Raw genomic sequence first — 26217 nt, 5'->3', positions numbered from 1 at the left:
CCCGTCATATTATGTATTATGCTTTAAAAAGGGATGAATATACATAGAGGTTTATAAAAATCATCAAGTCGAAACCCAGATACGTAACGATAAAAAGAAAAAAATGCAATAAAAACAGAACACATAACACTACACAAAAGACATACAATTAAGTATACATTCACTCGCCTATTAGAAACAAAGATCTGTGTAACATAATGTTGTTCACTTTTAAGTTTATTTCTAAGAAAGCTCCATCATCAACTTTGATTTTACATTTATAAATAATAGATAAAGTAATAAGAGCTTTGTACTATACGTCTGACCTCTTCTCAACGAAAGGATAAAAATCCAAATTTGATATTTAGTGTATTGTAAATGACTATTAAACATGTATAGTTTAAACACAAGTTTGGTCTTTGATAGATTAAGACTCCGCTATGGAAGAAATACATTCCTTCATTAAATCTTCGGACCACGGTTCTGCCGATTAGATAAGTTGTTCCTCTGTGGAGTAATCCCCATGTTACCTGAAGGAAGAAACATAAGACATAAGATAGCCGGAAGGAGGTTGATGTGAATGGTGGTTTTTTTTTCCAAATTATTATATACAATTCAATAAAATCATGCTACTTTTCACCCCAAAAATCCACTCAGATATCTTGGTAGACGTTTAGTATATTACATAGAAAGCCTTCTATAGTTGAAAAATACCAAACACAATTCTGTTGCAATTTTTAGGTTGGCCACGTTTTTCATCTACTTTGACTGGACTATAAATATCGAAATGAATATTTCGGACTATCCATTGCCTTTAGCAGTATTTTATAATACTCATATATATATATATGCAGCTTTTTTAATGTTAGCACAATTTCTTGATTAACAATAAAATATGTAATACTTGTTTGAACATAAGATGATAACATAAAGTGATTAAAATAATACCATGCATAAAGTAATAATAAGTCAGTATTAAGAACATTTAAAATTTGAATTATTTTTTTAATTATGTTACATTTTCAGAAGAGTGATTATGAACAATTTGACGACTAATTCGTATTGATGTCATCGAAACATTTATAAAAATTGTACATTTACTTTAATAATTTTACATTTTCAGAAGAATGATTATGAACAATTTGACGACTAAATCGTATTGATGTCATCGAATCATTTATATAAATCTACATGTACTTGGCTTTTTTTTTCTTTAAATGTCCTGTACCAAGTCAGGAAAATTGCTATTGTTTGTTTTTGTGTGTGTTGCATTTTAGTGTTTCTGTTGTGTCGTTGTTATCCTCTGATATTTAATGTGAAACCCCGGATTTTTTTATTTTTTTTTCAATCGATTTATGAATTTGGCAGGTATACTGCTGTTGCTTGGAAAAGTACCAGACGTATCCGATAATTTAATACACATAAAATTTTGTCTTACGAATAAAATAATGTTTTAGTGGACATTCACTGAAATATAAATTTTTCTTTTCGTGATTTACTTTTTGATTGCTTGAATTACGAGAAACACATATCTTAGCTTGGATAACAGTGCATTGACAACATTTTTGCGGTGTTATAGCTGGATATACCAGAAAACTATAATAGTAGTCTAGGCTGATATACATAATATAGATATAGGAAGATGTGGTGTGAGTGCCAATGAGACAACTCTCCATACAAATAACAAGTTAAAAAGTAAACCATTATAGGTTAAAGTACGGCCTTCAACACGGAGCCTTAGCTCACACCGAACAACAAGCTATAAAGGGCCCCAAAATTACTAGTGTAAAACCATTCAAACGGGAAAACCAACGGTCTAATCTATATTAACAAAACGAGAAACGAGAAACACGTATATATTACATAAACAAACGACAATAAAACCATTTAAGTTCTAACATCCATTCGTAGTTCTAATTCATCGTAGGGCATGTTGAAAACTCGGTCTGTTCGGAACAAATCTGACATCCAGTCGTATTTCTAATTTATCGTAGGGCATGTTGAAAACTCAGTCTCTTCGGAACAAATCATAATTTAAGTAGTTTTATGCATATCAGCCCTGACTTGTAAATCTCTATTGTGAACATTTTTGGTTTGCATGGCAAGTAATGTACATGCATATCAAAAGTGTATTCAATTTATGAGATTTCAACATACTGCAACTACTGTTGCCTCGTTCTCTATTTGTTTTTATACAAACACAAAGATACAGAAAACTTTTAAAAGCTTCTCAAAGTCAACAAGGCCAATGGGAGACGCACCACTATATAGTTTTTAAGTGTATAATAATTGAACTGTCAACTTCATCATTGGTTGCAAGATCAGTCATTGTTTTAAACAACAGTATATCTATTACGAGTTTAGTATTTCATATAAAAAGTCTTAACCGTAAATTTCCTAAATCAAATTGACCTTCATAATGAAGTAAGTAAATACCTTTTGCTCCATGAGTTTATTTCCATAGTTTGTGTACCAACTGAATGCCTTGGGTAAGCTCCAATTTCGTAAGTTTGCAATTGTAGGAGGGGTTAACATCCTTGAAAAAATAGTGAAATTCATTTGTTATGTAAAAGATTCAGATCTGTCAAAGAGAGGTTTTATATCAAAACGAAGCAAATTGTGTCTTTTCATAGATAAAGCAATGACATAAATCAAAATAACAAATAACGAAATGCACATACTATCTTTAATACTTCTACACAATTTAATACTAATACATTTTCTAATTGACTTAATATTTTCCGTAACTTATAACTACCGTGGTCATGTTGATTAATACGTTTATTCATATCTTCAATTTTGAACTGAACACATAAGAATGATTGATAAAAAAAGTTTCATTCTGATATGTTTAGTATATTTTTAAGGCAGTTTTCACACAAGGACGTAAAAACACCCGTAGTAATAATACACATCTCTTTTTGTCATTTTTGTTAGATGAAAAGTGGTAATTAATATTATAGAAAAGATTTTCAAATGTCAGTATTTCTGTTTATCAATTATTTATATATTCATTGATACTTCTGTTGAGAAATCTTTAACTTTGAAAAATATTACCCCGCTAGATACTTAGAATTAATTTTGTTACACATGATAAATGAATTTACTTGTAGTCGTTTTCAAAGCTTACGCAATATTATCATATTGGATTTTCAAGAATGTATCAGATTTCACATTAAAATTATTTACCTTTGAATAGGCTCCAACATTTTCATGTGTTTGAGTAGCTACTGCCTTCGTCTGAGTTATGTCTTTGCTATTTGTTCGCATATGTTTGCAACCGTAAGCTAGATTGAAGCTATCATTTATCATCTTTAAATCATCCTTTCTGTACAATGATAACAACTAAAAGAATACAAAACACAAAGAATATTTACACAGTTAATAGATGTTTAACTTAATGTTTTGTTTTATTCGAATTGAAGAAAAAACAATTTGAAATTGAAATGAAAAACAAAACGCATAAAGACAAATCTGTGGGTGATTTCAGAATGGAAGTCTGATCGTGCGCTATTTGTGGCAACAGTAAAGTTAATCATAGTGAGTACAATACATTTGACAAGTCTCATTTGATGATGTAATTGAACAAAAATCGAATAAATGTTGAAAAGACTTTCAAAGGTATGCAAATTACATTAAAACAATATAAAGAGATAACCATATACAATAACTAGGACATCATTTGTTGAAATGTCTTAATAATTATTTTACTTTATCGCTACATTATCAACACTGAGATTGTGAATTCGAAGTTCGTAGGAGGTAGTAGCAGTCGACTCTTAATTGAGTATGATTGACAGATTTAGTGCCTGTCACAGGTTGGCGCCTTCTATGGGTATTCCGGCTTCGTCCAACATTCAAAAATCACCGTTTGAAAATATGCGATATTGCTCAAAATTGTAATAGACACATGTAAAAGAAAGTAAATTTACTGTCTTCTTTCACTTACAATCTCGATTAAGGAATTATTATAGGGATAGTAAGGAAATAATTATATACAGTTAAAACAAAAGATTATCGGCATTAAGTTAGAGAGATTACTTTTCCATAAAAAAATCACTTTAGATTGTTCAATTCGGACAAAAAATAAAAAATACACAGTTATTTTTAGATGATAAAAGTAAAGGTATTTTGGGATCATATGGGCAATTTTACAGATATCCAATTTTAGGACATTTTACTGGTATGCCATTCTTCAATCATAGGTCAAATATAGGAAATTTTTACTGTTTTTGCAACTAGTTAGATAGATAACCGATATTCTGAAGTTTCTTGGATGAAACATTTATGGTGAATTAAATCTGAAGTCTCAAAAGTTGAACTTTTCTGTTTTTTTGCCAAAAATATGCACTTTTAGACATGCGAAATTGCCATTTTTTGGCATACAACCCTTTAGTACATGATTTCTTTTGCATCAAAGTATATAAAACTGGCATCATTTCAAGTATTGCTTTTATTTGAAGTGAAAAATTTAGTCTCGATTCCAAAATTTTATTGAAATTTTTTTTTTTGTGATTTATCACTAAAAATTGTATAAAAATTGCCATTTTTACAGAAAAATTAATATTTTTTTTTTCAAATTTTTTTTTTAGTAATTAATGTTTCATATGATATTATTTCCAATATGTTGTGAATACTAAATGAATATAGAATTGAAAAAATGATTAAAATCATGTTTTTGTGTTACCATGGCAACCAATTTAATGCAAAATTTTAAAATAATAATTGAAAATGCATATTTTCCCGGAACAAACCATATTTGTTTATTAATGTTCTACAAGTATTAAGATACATATGACACGTTGACTCGGCTGTATTGGGTGACTCAAATTCAGAAAGAAAGAACAAAGCAGGTTACAAGGTTATCAATAGTAGCAGGGATCACGATGGAAGTTGATATAATTGTCTTTCAATAAGCCAATAAAAACTTATTAAAGAAAACAGAAATACCAGTGAAAAACTATAGATAAGGACAATGCACCTTTTTTCTGTTCTGCCATTACATGAGTATAGTTACACATGTTTTAGATTTGACAAACAGTGATGTTGGCATACAAATTGAAATTGTTACGCTGTCTGTGAGACACAAATGATGCCCCGTCTAACAAACTAAAAAAAGAACCTTAGTGAGCACGCTCACATACCCCACGTCCCCACATTGTCATTGGAGAAATTAAATAAGTGTAAGAAAAAAAAATTGCATAAGAAAAAATATTGAATAATAATTTCCTGTCAATATGCACATCAACATAGTATGTCCTTATTATCTACAAATGTTCATGAAATTCTGTTGTGTGGTTTCAGAGGAGTTGAGATGACAAACTGTTGAAGTAGTACCTTAAAGCAAATAAGTTCAAAGAGATGTAACTCCTAGAAAAAAAATTGAATCGTAATTTCCTGTCGATATGCACATCTACATAGTATGTCCTTATTATCTAAAAAGGTTTCGTGAAATTCTGTTGTGTAGTTTCAGAGGAGTTGCGATGACAAACTGTTGCAGTAGTACATTAAGCAAATAAGTTCAAAGGGGCGTAACTCTTGTAAAAAAAAATTGAATCGCAATTTCCTGTCGATATGCACAACTACATAGTATGTCCTTTTCATCTGAAAAGGTTTCGTGAAATTCTGTTGTGTGGTTTGAGAGGAGTTGCGATGACAAGAAACAGGACTGACGGACTGACGGACGGACGGACGGACGGGTCAAAAACATTATACCCTCCGCAACTTCGTTGCGTGGGGTATAAAAATGTCAAAGTCCAAAAACACCAGGCCATGCACACCTCAACTATGTGTTTGAACATCCTGCAAAATGTTTAAGCTGTATGTCAAACACTGTAGGATGAGATAGCCAGAAAATCAACGATCTCTTTATACATCTTGTACAAAAAAAGCTACCTGTCTTATTTAGAATATTTGAAAGAAAACAAAATCCTGTGATCTTGCACACCTTCATGATGTGTAAGATCATCCTACAAAATATTAAAGTTGTACTTCCAAAACTGTAGGAAGAGGAAATCTATGTATCTAAATATGGACAGACGGACGGACGGACAGACAGGGGTAAATTGATATGCACAGAGACATTTTGTCACAGGGACATACATTTTTCACAGGGGCATGAAAATGCAACAATTTATTATTGAGTTTGTTACAATAGATAAAGATGTTATGGCTTTATATAAGCAGTCGATACTAGTATCTATGAATGTTGATAACACCTATAATATAAATCTGACATGCTCCTTAAGTTTCTTGTTATCTTTCTCATTGGGAAAACTACCACATCTCCTTATTTTATAGGTTACAGAAAATAAAAGTATTATATATGTAAAATATGTAATATCTTAGACGATGAATTCCATTTTTTCTTTAACTGTAAAATAAATAAAAATAAAAGAGAAATCTTTCTAAAATATTATATACAAAAATATGTAAATTTTAATACACTTAATTTTACTGATAAACTGGTGATTATACTAAATCCATCAACACCAAATGATGTAAAAGCAGTTGTTTCTTTTATTAAAGAGTCGTTAGAACTGAGGAAAGGAGAACATTAACGGTTTTTATCATATCTCTTATAATATTGTCGAGTTTTCATTATGTTTGATCATGTTTGTTTTGTCAATGTATTTGCCATAACCAAAATTGGTTTTTGCAAATAAAGATTCATTCATATAAGTTTGGCAGAGACGCATTTAAGCATTTAAAATATATTCTTCTTCAACACCACTTTCAACTCTCAACAGTTTTCTTTTGATCAAAAACATATTTTCTTGCTTCTCTATAAGAAATTGTATACTTCTTTCATTGGATATTAAGTTCATTGTTAGCATTACAAGCTAATAGCATATTGTTTTCATGATTTAGAGTTTAAACAATCTGTAGATCCAATTTCAATTTTTTAATACTGATCATTAATTTTGCCTAATTTTAGTTGAGATCTATATATGATTGTGAAACTAAATTTCACTATCTTCATAAAATTGTCCTTAACTGTGTCACCTCGTATGATTTCATTCAAAGATAATGAGAAGTTTTCATAGAGAGTTGAAATTTGAAAACCCAGAAAGTGTTGCATCCAAATGTAGTGTGTTTGATGTTTGACTGTGTAACAATATTTATCAAATTTGCATTTTGAGAGTAAGTTATAATTCAAAATAAATATTTGAAATCAGAAATAATTTTAATTCATCAGAAATGCTTTAGTACTGAGTGAATAGTTTGACCGATATTCTTAACTCTACACAAAAGAATGCAAGTCTTGAACAATTTGACGGACAGCTGGAAGATACTTCACATCCGAAAATTTATCAATTGAAATTTTTCACCAAGAAGAAAAAATACCTGTTCTGTCAAACAAGCAATGTTCCTTTTTCTTGCGGAAACTTTTTAGTGGGTATATCAGTTGATATTGTTTCGAGTCGTTTTGTTTATATGTCGCGCATGATTTCATGAGTTTAATTTTCCAAATCCTGATACCATAAATCTTATTAAAATTAGTTCTCCGCACTTGCTACTCGTCCTTTAAAATTTATATGTGGTTTGTGATATATAAACCACAAGAGTAAGTGCAGAAAAATATTTTTTATCAGATTGTGAGTCTATATTTTGTATTTCCAATCCTAGGCTAATTCTAAATCTTCAAGTTTGAAGTGAGGTCAAATGTGCTTGTAAAATTCCATTATAGTATAGTGCTTGGACATAACGTGAACATGGACAAGAAAGTCCCACTTAGGACATAATGTTTTTTCAGTCTGTGAATCTGTTAGTCTGTCGGTCCGTTTCTCTGTTCCTCTGTCCTACTTTAGGTTAAAGTTTTTTTTTTTGTCTTCAAGTTTAAAGTTTCTCGTCCTTGTAGTTTTCGATGAAGTTGAAGTTCAATCAACTTGAAACTTAGTACAAATGTTTCCTCTGATATGATCTCTCTTATTTTTATGTCAAATTAGAGATTTAACCCTAATTTCACGGTCTGCTAAGCATAGAAAATGGTTGTGCGGAAGGGGCATCCATGTACTTATATATACACATTTTTGTTTGTAGTATGTAATTGAGTATTTGTACATGTATGCACAATATACCTAAGAAAAAAATTACAATGTTCTAGTTACTTCGATCGTCAATGATCAAATATAGTAGATGTCTAACTCTTTTGGTGTTGGATTGCTGCCATTTATTATTAACACTGATTTTTTTTTTGATTTTTTTTATTTCTGTATGACTACAAGCAATAATGCCTCTGATTATTTACTATAAATAGCGTGAACAGGTTTTTCATTTTTACTTAGTTAATAATTGTGTAATACGGTATTCATTATTTACAAAGTAGATTTTACTGTATTCTATCGCCGTTAAGAAGGTGCGTGCAGAAGTTTCATTTTTTTCCCTAGATTTAACATAGAATGAAACTGGTTCCACTTTTTTTTACCATGCATGTGAATAGCCTTCAGATTTGTAGCTAAAAATAAATCAAAGTGTTGGGATCGAGTTGCTAGCATGAAAATTGCTATATAACAACTCATCTACGTTTTCAGATTTCTAGAATGCTTGAATATTTGAATATTGACAAGGACATACTGATAGGACACGTTATTTTTTTTATTATTTCTATAATTTTGTTTTGCTGGATAGTTGTTATGAAGGGGGGGGGGGGGGGGTAAGGACCTTATCGGGACTCCGAGATCGGGTGTTTTTAAGCTCGAGATTTCGGGATCCGGAAATTCTTTTTTCGAATTTTGGGATGTCAGGATTTAAATTTATTTAAATTCCGGACCTCGGGATATCGTGTTTTTAAGCCAGGGATTTCGGGATAAGGATCCCTCTTACCCCCTCATGTAATGTGTTGCTCTTTGGATATTATTTTTTATTCATATGGAAATTGACATGTCTTAGATTCGATTTAGTTCATATAGTATATATTCTTTTTCATCATTGAAATTAGAGAACTTTCTCATCATGAATATTGATTTTAAAAATGTTATTGTGTGTTGGATTTCTGCCACGTGTGACTTCTTCTTTCTTGTTTTTTTTTTGACGTGTCTATCACAAGGGTCTCGATGAGGGGGTGGACTTAAATTCCCTTTTCTTAATTTGTTTAGCGTTATTTTTTTTCAATTCGTTAAATGACTTTATAAGTTTTGCCCAGTATTCTTTATATTTCAACACCATATTATTACCAAAACCCATCTAACATTATTCTTTATTCTGTAAAACCCATCTGAACGATGTAACGTAAGAATATGTTCATAGTTTATTGTAAATTTTATCATTGTTTTGCCGTATATTCTTCTCTTGTCGACAACTATTATGTTACCGTGTAAGTTATATCTGTTTGTTATTTTCCATGCTTTTATTTCAGATGATTTAATTTTAGAGCATCTGTTGATTTTTAGAAAATCGAACTAATCTATTTTTATCGCACTTTACGTTCTAGAAATTAACCCCAGGTGTACGTGCTACTTTTTAAAAAATATTATTTCAAACATTTTTTCAACTCAGTATTCTACGCGAATATTGTGCAAAGATTAATCAGTTATTGTTTAAATGTGCGGAATATGCATATAATTTATATTAATTACAAGGAAGCGTGTTGCAAAGAAGCAAAGTATCAATGACACTCAGCCGGCGACGTTCTCAACGTTTTCGAAAATCCCTTTTGATGTCTTCTTTGCAATCTTTGGGATGTTTTCGGGGTAGGTGGTAGACGAAAGAGAGATTGAGACATGATAGTGCTATTAGGTAAATGTTTTGAATTTTACGATGATGCCGGTTTCAATTTAAGAGTTTCAAGAAAAAATTAGTAAAATTTTGTTCGAAAAGTTTGATTTTGAATAAAATACACTTTTAATACGATCTACTTCTGGAAACCTATATAACATGAAAATTTTGAATCTCTACTTTCGTTTTCATACTTTGTTGAAATACCTAGTACCCTACCACCTATCCCGGTTTTGCATTCTTTCCAGACATGATAAAAATACCGGCGACGTCGGCGGTCAAAATAAACGTCATTTGCGCTATTTCTTCCGGCTCATGTTTTATTAGGAAGAAATTTTATTGCTTTACAACAAATAATATGCATCATGTTATACAGAATTTAAATCTGCTATTCATTAGCTTTCTTTATATTCTAAATTTAACTAGTAAAAATGAACAAAACAATAAGAAAATACTTGTTTTTTATTATTATGAAATGGAGAAAAATGACTTGTCTAAGAAAATTTTGATACCTTGCTATCCCTAGAATTAAACAATAAGAGGCTCTCTGGCTGTTTATGACGTTTTTAAACTAAATCCATTGAATGTTGGATGAGTTGACAATTTAGTCTTGGATGCGTTATTTTTTTCTTTTTATTATCGGCTTTGAACTAGCTGTCAGTGACTATGAATACTCTCAGAACTGTACTGAGTGTCTTTTTGTTGTTGGGATGTACGAGTACCCGGTCACGTTCACAATATGTTTTTTTATATGTATGTCCAACTTTTGGTTTAAGCCACCTTTTCAAATCATTTTCACAGTAATCCTTGTTGTACTGTTACATCACTGTTCAAATTTATAGTACGGTGACCGAGTAAGGAAAAGTCGCTTATTTAAGGAGTTTAATCGTCATTCGGACTATACGGCTATAAATCACAGTATTGGTAGTTCAAAGGTTAAACTTAATATTTTGACTTGTCGTCAAAAAATCGTACGGTGCAATTTTCGTAAAATGGGCTTTGAAGTACGTTAATTAACTTGAACGAAAAATGGACTAAGAAAAGGTTTGAGGTCAACATTGTAAAATAACATCCGTGATATGATTTCTGTTATTATATACATTGTTGTTACACCTTATTCATATTATTTTAACGATTTCAAAGAAAGTTTAGCAAAATTAATTCGTTATTAAAGAGTTTTTGTAAAAGTTTAACACTACGAATACTTTGCATTTAATAGAGTACGTTCCAATTTAATGTCATGATTTTTTTTAACGCAAAATGTAAAATAATTAACATTTATATGTTATTTCATACATTTGTACCTTTATTAATCAATAATATCAAATTCATTTGTCTCAGAAGCACTATTTCAGCAATTCAAGCCAGACAAAATTCATAACGCTCATATGACGGAGCTATTCGAAGCTCATATACAGCCTCTTATAGATAAATATACGCTATTGGGATGTGATGTATTACTTACATTTACATACTGGGATATGTTCCCTGAAGCAGTAGACATTTAGCTGTCAAATGTTAGAGCAGAACGAGAGGGAAATTGGTCTCTTCCTTGAGATCGTCATCTCAAATGTAAAATTTATGTTTGTAACCAACCGTACTCCACGAAGGTGGATGCCATTTTACATACTCGATATGCTTCAATTTTCTGTGAACATTTGATCACCTTTTATAGATGGCTACTTTGCTTTTTAGACAGATTTAAAAGTACTATGACATGGCAACAGAAAAGACCGTTATAAAAACCTCAAGGGGATTAGGTGGCACTGTAGGCATAACAATTCAAAAGTCTGCGCTTGTTAGATGGGCCCTTACTAGACATTTCATTGAATCCATTAGTCGTGTAATACTGAAAAGGGATGGAAATGCTGAAAATTATGCAAATTCACAGTAAGAAACAAAGCCAACAGCAATGAACAGAGATGAGGAACATGTTATTGCCATTGTGAACCATCTAAATGATCCATGACTGATCCCTTTGGTGTGGAATCCCACCCTCAATGTCTTATCAATATCTCTTCTTATATGCATGCTCAAGACATATTCGAGGTTCTTTGCTCACAGTTGTCGAGGAAGGCTTGAAAATGTCTAAACATTTTATCATTATTGCTCTTTCTTAAGATCACAAGGAGTTTTTATAGTCCAATATCAAAGTCAAACACAAACCTGAAAAATAAATCGGGGGAAATACTTTCAGGTCGCATCAATCCATAACCTGTAATTAGACGTGCACTAATTTCGGCAAAATGTAGAGATGATGTTATCATAGAACATGTGTTGTCGCACCCATTCTATTATCCCCTTTTCAAAATGACGGCACCATGAGAAAATCATGCAAGTAGGATTTTGTGAAGCAATTCGAATCTTAAGTCTCTTGTGCACTTTCCCTACCTTCCTTTATATCATCGCTCACAACTTACATAAGAGATGGTATGGCATTGGTTCAATTTATTAATGCTAAGAAAGATAAAACATGCGGCGACCTTGCAGCTTACTATTAAAATAATATGTCCCAATGAATTTCTATGGCGCACATAGTAGCACATGTTTTTGACCGCTACGACACGAACAACTCTATAAAGTCTGCCGAAAGGGAACGCCGCACAGAGACTACAGCTTCCATCAAAGTGTATCAGATTATAGAGCGGAGAAGTATTCCTGACTAGAAAACATTGACAATTCCGATAAGATTCCACCTGATGTGAGCTTTACATAGTCAGAACGTTTGAAACTTAGTTATTTATACCAACACTGTTCATGGCTGTCGTAACTTGTTCAGCACTCAAGAGAAGGCCTATACCCAATGCCTTAAACTTTGACACGGAGTTAAAGGAAATGTGAAAGAGTGGAAGAACAATCATACAGACCTCTTATAGAATTGTAATTGTTTTGTGTGTTCGCTACTATAAAAATAGGACACATACAAGCGACTTGTGGTTGCAGATGTGGAACATTAGCAGTGTAAATGATGGGCGGAGATTTTCACACATTCAATAACTATGTGTCTGTCTTTCCCCAACAATTTGTAAACTATTGCCTGCTGCATATGTACTTACCGGATGCGACGCAACTTCGTCTCTGTTTAGAGTAGGTATACAAACTGTCTACAAGACTTCGAAGGACACGCACGACTATTTCAGTTGTGTTTAGAGTTTCGGTAATATTGACAATGATGAAGCCCTTGTTTTGGCATGAAAGATAATTTCAAAGGTTTATGATCAGAACTATCTCTTTAAAACCACTCCATCATAATAATTATTCAAGTTTACCACAAGTAAGATGTATGTTTAGTCAGGTTACATTCCTGCGAGACGGCACTGAAACAGTATGTTTTACGTACTTCGTTTCAAACTAAAAATTTGAAACGCATTACACATTGCTAAACCCCTATCCGGTCACCTTTAGAATACGGTTGGCGAGAGTAAAATGATTCATTACACCCCGTGTATTTTAAAAGACATATTTCAGCAAAGTTCTTGCAGGATCTTGTGTCTTCATTGAAGGAAAATCTGCATGTGAAAGAGTCGTGTGTTTTTTCACTACAAAACCTTACATGTCCGGGGCTTTGGTCCTGTAAAGGGTCAGAATTATGAAGAAATTTCAAATCATGTTCCTTGACAATTAACCAGAAGATATAATTCTGTTGTGTGGATCTCTTTGATTGGAATGTTGAATTGTAACTATTTTCGAATAATTGAGTGCTTTTTAGTTTTAATGAATTTCATGAATGTCTTATGCAAAATATGCCTTCATGACAGAAGGATGCAGGTAAAAATTATATTCATCATTTATTGATGAGGTTGGATGTTAGCCGGCAAGGTAACTACAGTAATTTTAACAGAATATGTGTTGGTTTTGTGTAATAGAACAAATATTTGAAAAACGCCAATTTCCAGAATAAATCGATTTCTTTTTCAGTTTTCTTTTTTACATTTTCGAGATGATTCATTGAAAATTGATATAAGAAAATGTATGTATCTAGAATTTAACCTAATTGTTGTATATTTCTTCAAAATTTGAAAGTATAGAAGAAGAAAAAATAAAAACAGAATTTGATCTTTGACCCCATTTTATGCAAAACTGTTACCACATTTCTTTTTGACGACATCGATATTTCAATAGTACTCATTTTTCCGAATCCAATGATATATAATATAGCCATATAGTATGTTTGACGATTAAATCTAAAAAGTATTGGGTATGGTCACCGTACTATTAAGGGAGGGTTGGGCGGCTGCTGACATGTTTTAACCAGCCACATTTTTACGTACATGTCCCAAGTCAGGAGCTTGTTATTCAGTGGTTGACGTTGTTAGCTCGTTCATTATTTGATACATACATTTATTAGGCCGCTAGTTTTCTCGTTTGAAATGTTTTACATTTTTCGTTTCGGTGCATTTTATAACTGACTATGCGGTATGAGCTTAGCTCATTGTGAAAGCCGAACGGTGGCCTATATTTGCTAATTCCTGAAATGTTATCTCTTGTGAAGAGTGGTCGCATTGACAATCATACCACATCTTTTTTCATACATATAAAACTGATATTTATAAACTAGTAAGAAAAGTAAGAAGATCTGGTATGATTGCCATTTAGACAAATATCAAAGATAAATCCAATTGTGCGGATTTTGACATTCAAATGTCACCGTACGATCTTCATTTACGAGTACATGTACAACCTGTTCCGTATAGTCAACTCCGACCGCGAGGTTTATTCAACGCATTTAAGTTATTAATAATTAATTTAAAAATACCGAGAGAAAAAAAACATTTTACGTACGACTGCTACAATAATACACACATCTCAAATATATCGAGCTGAAAGTACATAATCTACAATAGGAAAACATGTCGTTCTTAACTCCTATTGGGAACACTATTAACAGAGCTTACAGTCACGATCTTATACCATATTCATAAGAACATTTGGGAAAACTTAAATAGAATAAAACAAATATTTATTAGGCTTGCTTACCTTAGGAATAAATATCAAAGTCAAAGTTATTGTAACAAACACTTGAATTTGAAGGCATTGGAACAGGTATAGTATATCTGGACCATACGAATTGCCAATCAAATGTCTGGAAAAAAGATTGATGTAATGTAATGTTTATGAAGGCAAATTAATATATTAACTTTGCAGAATTACATAAGTGTACTGACATCGGTTTCAAAATACTAATTATAGCTCACGAAAATACACTTGTCTAACTATCAAATACATTTCTCCTCTATATAAACGGATAAATAAAGGCAACAGTAGTATACCGCTGTTCAAAACTCATAAATCCATGGACAAAAAACAAAATCGGGATAACAAACTAAAACCGAGGGAAACGCATTAAATATAAGAGTAGAACAACGACATAACACTAAAATGTAACACACATAGACAAAATCCCACGAGAATAATATATATAAAACATCAAAACCAAATACATGAATTTGGGATAGACAAGTACCGTGACACGTCTTATCGCAATGTGAATTTACACTCAAAAATAAGAGAAAACAAACGACACAACGTTATCATGTAATACACACAGAAACGAACTATAATATAACAATGACCATATTCCTGACTTGGTACAGGGCATTTTTAAAGGGAAAAATGGTGGGTTAAACCTGTATTTGTGGCATGCCAAACCTCGCACTTTTATGGCCATGTGAAATATAACACAGGACTACAATATAAATAAATTGGAGAACACAACTGACAAAGAATCACACGAACAACAGCCAACAAAAGGCAACAAGTTCAAAATTTTAATACGCCAGAAGTGTATATTGTCCACACAAGACCTATGTGTGACGCACAGATACAAAAGTTTGAAAGCCGAAACGAGTACAAAGTTGAACAGCATCGAGGACCAAAAGATCAAAAAGGTTGTGCCAAAAACGGCAAGGGTTTTCTGTTAAGTTACCAGAAAATCCCTATAATTTAGAGTAATTTATACTTTTGCAAACAGTAAATTTAATAAAATGAATATTCAAAAGATGTACATGATAAAGCTGAAGTATTAACTAATTACAGGAAACAACTGAAATACATTTACATAACCAGACATTTGAAACACAAAAGTAGACACATCCGAATACGTTTAAACCTCTACGCCAAGTGACGTCCTATTTGAAACTGAAAAATGAGGAAAAAATGACGTCATTTGAATTAGTAAAACAGAGCATCAAAAAATGAAAAATGACGTCACATAAGAATGAATAAGATAGAATTAGGATTAATTTAAGATTATATATTTGAACTAAATACTGATATTGCATTTAATAACAAAGCACATTTTAATTCTTATTAATATAAAACTGAGGTAGCAATTAACTATATTATAAAACTATGTTCGGTTTGTTATGAATCTAACTTCAAACGTAAAATATCGTACTGATTACTTTGAACGAAATCAAATCTGATAAATGAAGGCGGTGATTAATTTTCTTTACCATAACACATAAATATAATAGAAAAGACGTCAACACATTTGACAAACTCCGATGAGAATTACAAATATAACATTAAACATTAAAACTAAATACATGAATTTGGGAAGGATAAGTACCGTACCACGTCTTATAGTAATGCGAGTTCACACTCGGCAAAACAGTCACAATCGGGAATAAGTCACGTTTGGTAATTAAAAGATTAGACGACATTATGACAAAACACAATCTACCATGTGGTAAAAATGTCCTTAGCTAGTTTGGTCAACGAAACATCATATGGATCCACCAAATCGTGATGGTGTCCATAAAATTTATGGAGTGTCAATTTTAATCTGTCCTCCTCATAACTTTGTTGGAGCAGTTTCTGCGTAAGGAGCACACTCCTGTATATGAAGTCCGTATAATGTGAACAAGCACGAGAATAACGTATCAATTGTGATATGTAAACACCATACGAAGGGGCAGAGGGTATGTTACTGCTGAGAAATGGGAAATTGATAATTGGGAAGTTGAAATCGTCCCGTTTATCATAGATTTTCGTGTGAAGTCGTCCATCTACGTCAATATTGAGGAAAAGATCAAGGTATGAAGCAGTCCTTCTAGTATCAGTGGTATCCTTAATTTCAAGTTCACTTGGATATATGAGATGTAAGTATTGGCTGAAATATGGGTTATTCAATGATAGAACATCATCAATATATCGGAAAGTAAAATTAAAGAATTTCGCAAGGTGCTTTTTCTTTTTGTCTACTAGCAAAAGTATTCAATAATCTAAACGTATATCAAAGATGACATTTAACATTTATATATGGAGGAGCTTGTTTAAATACTTTGTTCCGCTATATATATATATATCGGCACGGGACGTTTGCGCATTTTCATAGGACATTTGCGCTTTATTTTTTGGACACTTGCGCTTCAAATTATAGGACGTTTGCGCTTTTTAAAAAAGGACATTTGCGCTTTTTACATAGGACATTTGCGCTTTTGTAATAGTTGGTTTTCATTACTCCCTGTTCTTTACCCGGGCTTAATTGGGACTGACAGGCCTGACCAGGCAGAGTTTAAATTGTTTGCAAATGAAACAAATGATTATTTCGTTTTCTCTATCACTGACTTGAAGATTTTTTTTCGGATTTTAATGGTCGTACTCAGGATAACCGTCGAAGAGAGAGTGAACATCTTCTCTTGACTTAGGCAAATTTGGTTGAGATTTTCTTCTAACTCTGCACACAGCTTTTGATACTGACTGAAAATCTTTAGGTTGCAAAGAATTCTCACCAACATCTTTCAATCCAGCACGAGTTGTTTTTCATGGTCTCTGTGCATGTCCGTTTTAATTCTAGCATTACATTTTTTCTCGGTACATATCCAAGAAAGATCTTCACTTTTGAAGGTTTGATCAAAACGATATATATAAAAATCTATCATGACATATAATTTTGTTCCCTTACTAGTCTCTATAACTTTAAACTCTATATCTAAGACTGTTTTAATGTGAACTAACTAATGACAAATATAAGTTGAATTTATTTACGTAATTATTACTTCTTATTAAAATTAAAGATATACGACTATAGGTTATAAGCGCAAATGTCCGGTCAATTAATACAGGTGAATCAAAATTTAAAGCGGAAATGTCCATAGTATTTGAAGCGCAAATGTCCTATCGTTTCACAGGTAAAAAAGAGCAAACATCCTGTGCCCATATATATGTAACACTCAGAAACGCGTCCTTCCTCCCAAACGTGTCCGATTCCCCCAAGCGTGTCCGCATGACGTTACTGAACTGCATAACATGTCTAAGTTGTGAAACAGCGCCAAAGCATGTCATTTGTATAAACGCCCAAACGTGTCCATTTTTAATAAACACCCAAACGTGTCCATTTTTAATAAACACCCAAACGTGTCCAATCCTTCTAATGTGTCCATATTTTTATTTTTACTGGAAATGTCATTCGTGACAATATTATAAATACATAGGTTATTTGGTAATTGCTTTTTCATTAACTAATACTCATTTTGCTATTTCATTAAGAAATAGAAAATAACTTTAGGTCTTTTTTTCTTAACCGGCAGAATAACCTGGGTAAAAGTTCGTTAAGCTATGTTGAATGTAAATGTAAGCAGTCATGCTCAGTTTAATTGTAAATATAAAATCAAATATCTCGTGTAGAAAGAATTTCCCATTAACTGCGCAATTTTAACTGAAGTCATAAAAAAATCGTTTTTACTCGCTCTTGAATTTTTTAATTAAAATCCCAACTAGTGTTAACCCCGAATAACCGTAAACATTTAGGTCCAATCCTTAATTCCTGGTATGATAATAGAACCTATCTACAGTATAAAAAAGAAGATTTGGTGTGATTGCCAATGATATAACTCTCCACAAGAGACCACATGACACAGAAATTAACAACCACATTGTATAGGTCACCGTACGGCCTTCAACAATGGGTAAAGCCCATACCACATAAACAGCTATAAAAGGCCCCGAAAGGACAAATGTATTTCTGCTGACATAATATCGTTCAAATAATGCATGAAATATTTGACACTTGAGTTATGTCTCATGTTCGTGTGTCTTTAGTGATGCCTGAAACCTGAAATTTATTAAAAAAAACCTGACAACCAGTTTAGGATTTGAAGAGCTTTTTCAATACCAGACTGAGAGTTGAAAAAAGGAAGTAAATTCTGCTGAAAGTCCGCCATGTTATATTCGGGATAATATAAAAGCATCATCGTAGTTTATTAGTACAAAATAATTTACATAGTAAACGAATATTTCAACCGTACAAGAATCATTTGTATGTTCGCTCAAAATGCGCATGAAATACTTGCAACTGGCCAATAAGCAAATACAGTAAAAAGGTAATTCATATGTTAAAGATTGAATTTTCAATTATGATAATCATTAATAACCGGCATCGAACAAACTAAACTAATAAATACCAACTTCATTTACTGTGTCCTCCATCATAGAAAGCCGTAAACGTTATTTCATTCGGTAAATGAGTGTAATAACGCTAAAAGACGTGCGACGCTCTGGCGTGTAAAAGTGGACACGTTTTGGTGAATAACAGTTATCGGGGGTTCTGAAATCGGACACGTTTCGGGATAATGAATATTACGGGCACATTTGGGGATAATAGACAGGTTAGGGGGAATCGGACACGTTTGATGAGAAGGACACGTTTGGGAATGTTACAATTATATAGAAAGGCGTTTATTTTTAATATTGAAAAGGAAGACACACAATTGAAAATGGTGTCGCTTTTTTGAAGAATAAAATATTTTGTGGGTTGTGCATCAATTGGGTATAAACCCTACTATTTACATTGTTCATGTGATTATGTCCACTTACATCAGGATCAAAAGAAAACTTCCGAGGAGGATTCCGTTATAGACAGCCCAAGTCATGTATTTACTCTCATTGAAATGTCCAGGTGCCTTTCTCCCAATATAACACATGTACACACCAATCATAAGGAGAAAAGCTTCGACTAAAATCAAAGACGAAAGTTTATAACATAGAAATATGATTTTTTTGTTTGGTTTGTTTTGTTTGTTTTTATTTGTTTTTCTAACAAGGTTGATTGGGTGTTTTTTAACTTTCTGTTGTTGTTTGTTTTGGTTCTGGATTATGTTTTTTGTTGTTGTAGGGAGGTTGTAGATTAAATAGGCAGTAGTATCTACTGGTTTTTTTTAAATATTTGATTTGCAAATTAATCAAATTCCTGATTGATGTGTAATGAGTTAAGTGAATAACATTCTTAGATGCAACATTTTTTGTATGATTTTTTTTCGAAACCGTCATATAATTACAAAAAAAATATCTAACAATAAGACTTTATTGGCAATAAGAAAAGCAAAATGTCAGATGCTTTTGGTATAAAATTAATCTAAGCTTCAAAAGGAATATATGCTTACGGTAAAATATAACTATCTGTTTATATATATAAATAATATATAATTGCTTTCATCTTAAAAACATTTAATCAGAGATGTTCTAATTAAATGATTTCTAAATCCTCACAATTTGAACTCTATATCAACCTTGTTGTTTCCATTATTTAAGTTAATCCATATCAACAACTGAAACTTGAATATATGTACTCTCTAATTCTTACATTTTTTTAAATACATACCACAATTAATAGCATATAGCCAATAACTTCTCATACAAACTTCATATTTCAGATGATTGGAAGTTTTCAAAGTTTGTGTTTTCCTTTTTTCCGATGTTGTCCAAATAAGAAGACATAAAGCAAGAATGAAAATAAGTGGAGAAAACCGCTTTAGTAGCTCCTTATCGGGCAGGTAAACGATTTTAAATTTGTCTGCCGATCTAAATATAATAGCTATTCTGAAAAACAAATTATGAAATTATTATGATATAGTAAATATATCATTCAATCAGTAAAATATTAATTAATATTAAACTAACACTCTTATTCAATCCATTCAAATAGTTACATAGTTTCGTTTCATATAAAATATTATATAAATAAGGCTTTTTTGTTGATGATTCGTGTGTGAAAATGCATTTATGAAAACAAGAACATGTTTTGATTAGCATTATCTTCTTTTTTGTATATTTCAAGTTAAATAAGTAATATAACTGTTCAAAATATAGAACCATCGTGCAAAGTTGAACTTCAACAGTTTCAGTAATTGTTGTTTTGTTTGCTCAGAAATTAACTTTTGATAAACCAAGCAGAAAATGCTTATTTTTAAAGTAAATGTTTTCATCGAGATAACTTGCTCCCGAGACGACCTGGCTATCTCAAAATCACTATCGCGATTATATTCCTTTTGGCCTTTTTAACGTATAAGCGTCAGGCATACACAATTTAAATCCTGGCATCTATGATGAGTTTATTTGATTTAAATCAGGTGATTTATACTTCCATATTTATATACCTCCAAGTCTTTGCTACCAGTGCGCCATACATTAAACAGAATCCTGTATGAAATACCCAGTGCTGTGTAATAAAAAGAAATTCTGAAGGCTGAGGATAGGCGAAAAATCCCTAAAATTAAATGTATATTTCATTATTGATCTAACTTTCAAAACCAAATCAGCACAATAACATTAATAAACGATATATTGAACACGTAAATGAATCATCAACCGTGCAACTCAATTTAATTTTTAAAGAGACGAACGATACTAAAAGAAAATGCTAACGCATATGTTAAAAACAAATTGACAGTGCAATGAGCAAAATCAAAAAAATAATTATAAAGATACAAACAACAGTTCACAAAACAAAGCATAGTAAATTATCTATGCTACCACTGGTAAACCATCATATATTATTCAACACTCTAATTTATGCTTGTAGACGGCAAACCAATTTAAGAACATATGTTTAAAATCGAGAAAGGAAATGGGGAATGTGTCAAAGCGACAACAACCCGACCATTGAGCAGTCAACAGCCGAAGGCCACCAATGGGTCTTCAATATAGCGAGAAACTCCTGCACCCGGAGGCGTCCTTCAGCTGGCTCTTTAAAATATGTACACTAGTTCAGTGATAATGGACGTCATACAAAACTCCAAATTATACACAAGAAACTAAAATTAAAATCATACAATACTAACAAAGGCCAGAGGCTCCTGACTTGGGACAGGCGCAAAATTGCGGCGATATTAAACATGTTTATGAGATCTCAACCCACCCCCTATACCTCTAGCCAATGTAGAAAAGTAAACGCATAACAATACGCACATTAAAATTCAATTCAAGAGAAGTCCGAGTCCGATGTCAGAAGATGTAACAAAAGAAAATAAACAAAATGACAATGATGCATAAATAACAACAGACAACTAGCAGTTAACTGAAATATCAGCTCCAGACCTCAATTAAACATAAAATTGTAAGATAACGACAACGAAAGGTTTTCAAGCAATCGAAAGAATAGTACTTTTTGAATATGTTTTTAAATTGTAACATATATTTTAGCATACTTCATATTTAAACAAATAACCGCGACGACTTGATTATAAAATATGTCAATTTATCTCTGAAATCACAAGAAATACATCTCTGTGATTTAATAATCTTTAACTTATGATACCTACCGTACTACATATCATTAGACCTCCAAGACACATAAGCATCAAGAAAATAGGACTTCCGGCCTTCATTACCTAGTGATAAGAAATATTTGATACATTAAATTCAAAAATATGGGGTTTTTTTGGTTTTTTTATTATCACATTTACTTCCTACAATCATAAATTGGTATGAATTGACTAATCATAGATACCAGCAATGAAATTGTGTACAAAGACTCATCAGTGATGCTCGACTTAAAAAAAAAAGAAATTAGAAAAGCCAAATAAAGTACGAATTTGTAGAGTATTGAGCACCAAGAGGTAGATGTTGATTGGCAATGCTAAAAATCAAACTAATCAAAATACCAAATAGGAAAATTCAATACGCAAAAGTCCCAAATACAATGGCAAAATAAAATGTTAAAACACAACAAACGAATAGATAACAACTGTAATGTTTCTGACGTAGAATATGGAATTTGCCCTTGATAAGAGTATGCTATATGTAGTGCATTACATTTTGATGTGTATGGTTATTATTTTTTCTGATTAAAATACAAACTCCACTTTGTTGAAACATTCAATCAGATAGTGTTGCCAATTTGAGTTTAATTGTATAATGTGATTTTGTAGTTGAAATCATTCATTTATCAAATAATGTGTGTTTAAAATTAATATTATTGCATTCCAATTCTAACAATTGTGCTCGTTTTATCTGATTTGCAGACCAGTCTTCAAACGAAAATTTCATCCTCATGATTATCTTTGAAAGCCCGAAGAGAAAACCTTTATAATTTGTTAAATTAATTTTCCTAAAAGCATTATTATCAAAAGTTTGATTATAAATGAGAAGCGTTTGAGTGTCATAAATATTTGTTAAGATAAAATTATAAGTCCTTAAGCAAGATGTAGGACTGATAAGAACATAATTTTCCTCGTGTATATTCTCTATCGGCTTGTCTTTCAGTCAAAGTACGATCGGTGTAACAAATATTTTGCATCATTTCTCTTCAGAAGCAAAGAACAAATAAAATAAATAAGACCGATCAAGTTCTATCAGCAGTAATGACACTGGGGAATTTTGAGTTTGGCACGGCTATGGACAGCGAAGGCAAACACGTTAAGATGTCATTTTACAGTTCTATTTCATTTATAGATTCGTATGGTTGTTGTTCTATGCTAAAATCGAGCATTTATCCATTATCCACTTTTTATTACTGAACAATTGGGGTTTTTTTTAATCATAACTTCATATTTTTTACTAATTTCAGCTCTCTGACAATTAATTGTATAATTACCTTGGTTTAAGTTAAAAGGAATACTTTACGCTAGTTGTGATTAAAAAAAACAATAAAAAACAGGTAACATTTAAACGTGTACTTATTGAGACCTCACAAAATGAATATAAATCATACCGATTCATCCCTAAAGTAAACTGTAGTTGCAAATAACACTCCAATACCAATAAAGGTCAGGAGATTAGCCAATAAAAGCAGGAACCGGAATAAAAATTGGAATTGGTAAAGACATGGTGAGTCATCAACACATTTGGAACATCCTTCCTTACAAGGTAAACACTTATACTGGGCCGTATCGGAAGAATTTTCCATTTCCAAACCACTGAAAGCCTTTACTTGAGCGTTCATATCTGGAAAGTAGTATCCTTTGGTGCAGAAACACTCATAAGCACCTCTTTTAAAACCTTGTCCTTTTAAGAACTTGCACTGAAAAAAATAAAATGTGAGTATTGTTAATTAAATACATCTTTTACATAAGGCATTGTTTTCTTATCAAAGTATATAGAACTATGCTTTCACAGGCGATAAATACTGTTCGCTATAAAGATAACTTCAGCAACTACTTTGTATTCAATATATCCATGAAATCGTTCGCCCGTAATATTAATTGTAAAGCTAAATGGTCTTTTTCATTTTTGACAAAATAGGTTTTCAGGAATTTGACCTCATTCTAATATGTAGCATGATATATACAGTTCCGTTAAAAATCTCATGATGTAAATATGTAAAATGAAAATGAACCATATACTTAAGACTGGTTGAATTAGAGACTATTTAACAGTTTTCTAATATTAGATTACTTCTGTTGTAGAAGGACATCTGTGCGTTCCCCGAAATACGTCAAAATCACTGTAACTGTGTCTCGTGTCTAGGTCACACTGGTTAATGTCAATATTTGTCAACTCTATATCAACTGACGCTTTACCTCTAAAATTATATAAAAATAACTTTGATACTACAATTTAATATAAAAAAAAATATATATATGTAGGACTCTAAAGTGCGATGGTACTCTAAAGTACGATGGTCACGCTAAAGTGCGATGGTCTACGCTAAAGTACGATGGTGTATCACGCTAAAGTGCGACGGCGGTTTGTTCGCTAAAGTACGATGGTTTATCACGCTAAAGTGCGATGGACCAAAAGGGCTAAAAACTTTATGGAACACGGATATAATAAATATTCCTTTTGCAAAAGCTACGATATGGTAAGGTTTTATAACACATGTGAAAGGCTTTATAATTACCGGTAGGCTTAAGTCATTGTTTCTAAATTAAGAAGAAATTTGGGCGTATCAAATATTGGATAATTGATGAAGCTTGCCGCTCACACAGTCTATCACTATTGTGCATATCTCCCCTTAACGTCGTCATTGTAATTTACAAATACAAATCCTTTATTGTGAAACATTTATTTGTATAAAACATTCTTAATTTAAATGAGAGAAATGCAATTTTCTCCGAGCTTTCTTCTTTTTTCACAAAATATTTGTTTTCGCGAATACAAATACAGGTTGTATTTTCCTACAATGTACAAACTAATTTTTAGCAGACAATTTATGATTTACGCATGAAAACATGTACTTTTATTTTACCGACTTTAATTTTCAACAAAATCGACAATAGTTTAACGGGGACCGGAAAGTAAACTGCTACATAAACAATTATTTCAATGTATCCGTTAGCTTCTAATAGAACCAGGATAAAGGATACTTATGCGTATTCTTTTGTATCTGTATAGTAAGATAGTCGACTGCAGGACACAAGTCCTTCTTTCAGCATCCCAAAAAATACACATTTGCCTCAGCCGACAAAGCACGGTTATGTTTAAAATGAGTAAGTCAAGGACATTTGGTTTAAAGTTGTTAATCAAATATTCTACATTTATCTTTCGGCATGTTCATTTTTTGTTTGTATACTATATAAAAGACTGTTCACGTCATAATCCATAGTATACGTTTATTACGTCAGACTTTATACTTTCGCGGACCATCGGATTTTAGCGTGTGTAGGCATCGCATTTTAGCGTAGACCATCGCACTTTAGCGTAACCATCGTACTTTAGCGTCCCCATCGCACTTTAGAGTCCTACATATATATATTTGAAAAGCAGTGTAGATGAGTCAAAAATTGAAAGGTAAATGGAGAAAAACCTCAGCTATGGTAATATAGTCTGTCAAAACAAGCTAATTCAGAGTGGTTTGTAAAATCCCATTTTCCTTACAACTCATGTCTAACCAACGCTAAGGATCAAACGTTAAGGCAAGTAATCAAAGTATACACTTTCTATAATGCTGTAATAAAATATTAGTGATTGAGTAATATTCCCTTCCTTCTTTTACTGTAAATAAAGTGTTCAAATTAATTGTTTTTTTTTACTATTTTCTATCTATAACTATTATACCGACCGATTTTACTATAATATATTTAGTGGTTTTATAGCTGATTTTTTGTATGATATGCATGCTTTCATCTAATTGTTAACTAACATAGGAAACATATATATGCAGAAGAAATCATTCACATGTGACACTTACTGAAATTTGGGTCTTCCTGTTAAATCCAATGAAAATATTGGAGATGCATACGTTACCATCCAAATGTTCCCTCCTCCACAGTCAAAGTACGGCTTAGTCCAATGACCGTCTTCTAGCTTGGCTGAAAGAAAAACCATCTTTTTTCCAGGTAACGAGGTATTACCTGACCT

The 26217-nt window shown here is 32.0% G+C and overlaps 1 protein-coding gene across 1 annotated transcript; it reads right to left on the bottom strand.

Moving 5' to 3' along the window:
• Nucleotides 1-208: 208 nt before the first annotated feature.
• On the bottom strand, nucleotides 209-26217 carry LOC143068964 (metabotropic glycine receptor-like). Its single transcript, XM_076243376.1, has 11 exons — nucleotides 26099-26217; nucleotides 24313-24439; nucleotides 23630-23938; nucleotides 22239-22307; nucleotides 21075-21184; nucleotides 20300-20517; nucleotides 19516-19654; nucleotides 14674-14779; nucleotides 3169-3324; nucleotides 2416-2515; nucleotides 209-509 (listed from the first exon to the last, which is right to left on the bottom strand). Exons 1-10 carry the CDS (start codon nucleotides 26182-26184, stop codon nucleotides 2432-2434), a joined length of 1404 nt encoding a protein of 467 aa, XP_076099491.1. The 5' UTR covers nucleotides 26185-26217; the 3' UTR covers nucleotides 209-509; nucleotides 2416-2431.

The sequence above is a fragment of the Mytilus galloprovincialis genome, chromosome 3, assembly GCF_965363235.1.
Source record: "Mytilus galloprovincialis chromosome 3, xbMytGall1.hap1.1, whole genome shotgun sequence".
In the NCBI taxonomy this organism is placed as follows: domain Eukaryota; kingdom Metazoa; phylum Mollusca; class Bivalvia; order Mytilida; family Mytilidae; genus Mytilus; species Mytilus galloprovincialis.
The sequence above is the reverse complement of the archived record's forward strand: the minus strand, read 5'-3'. Positions and strand labels throughout refer to the sequence as shown.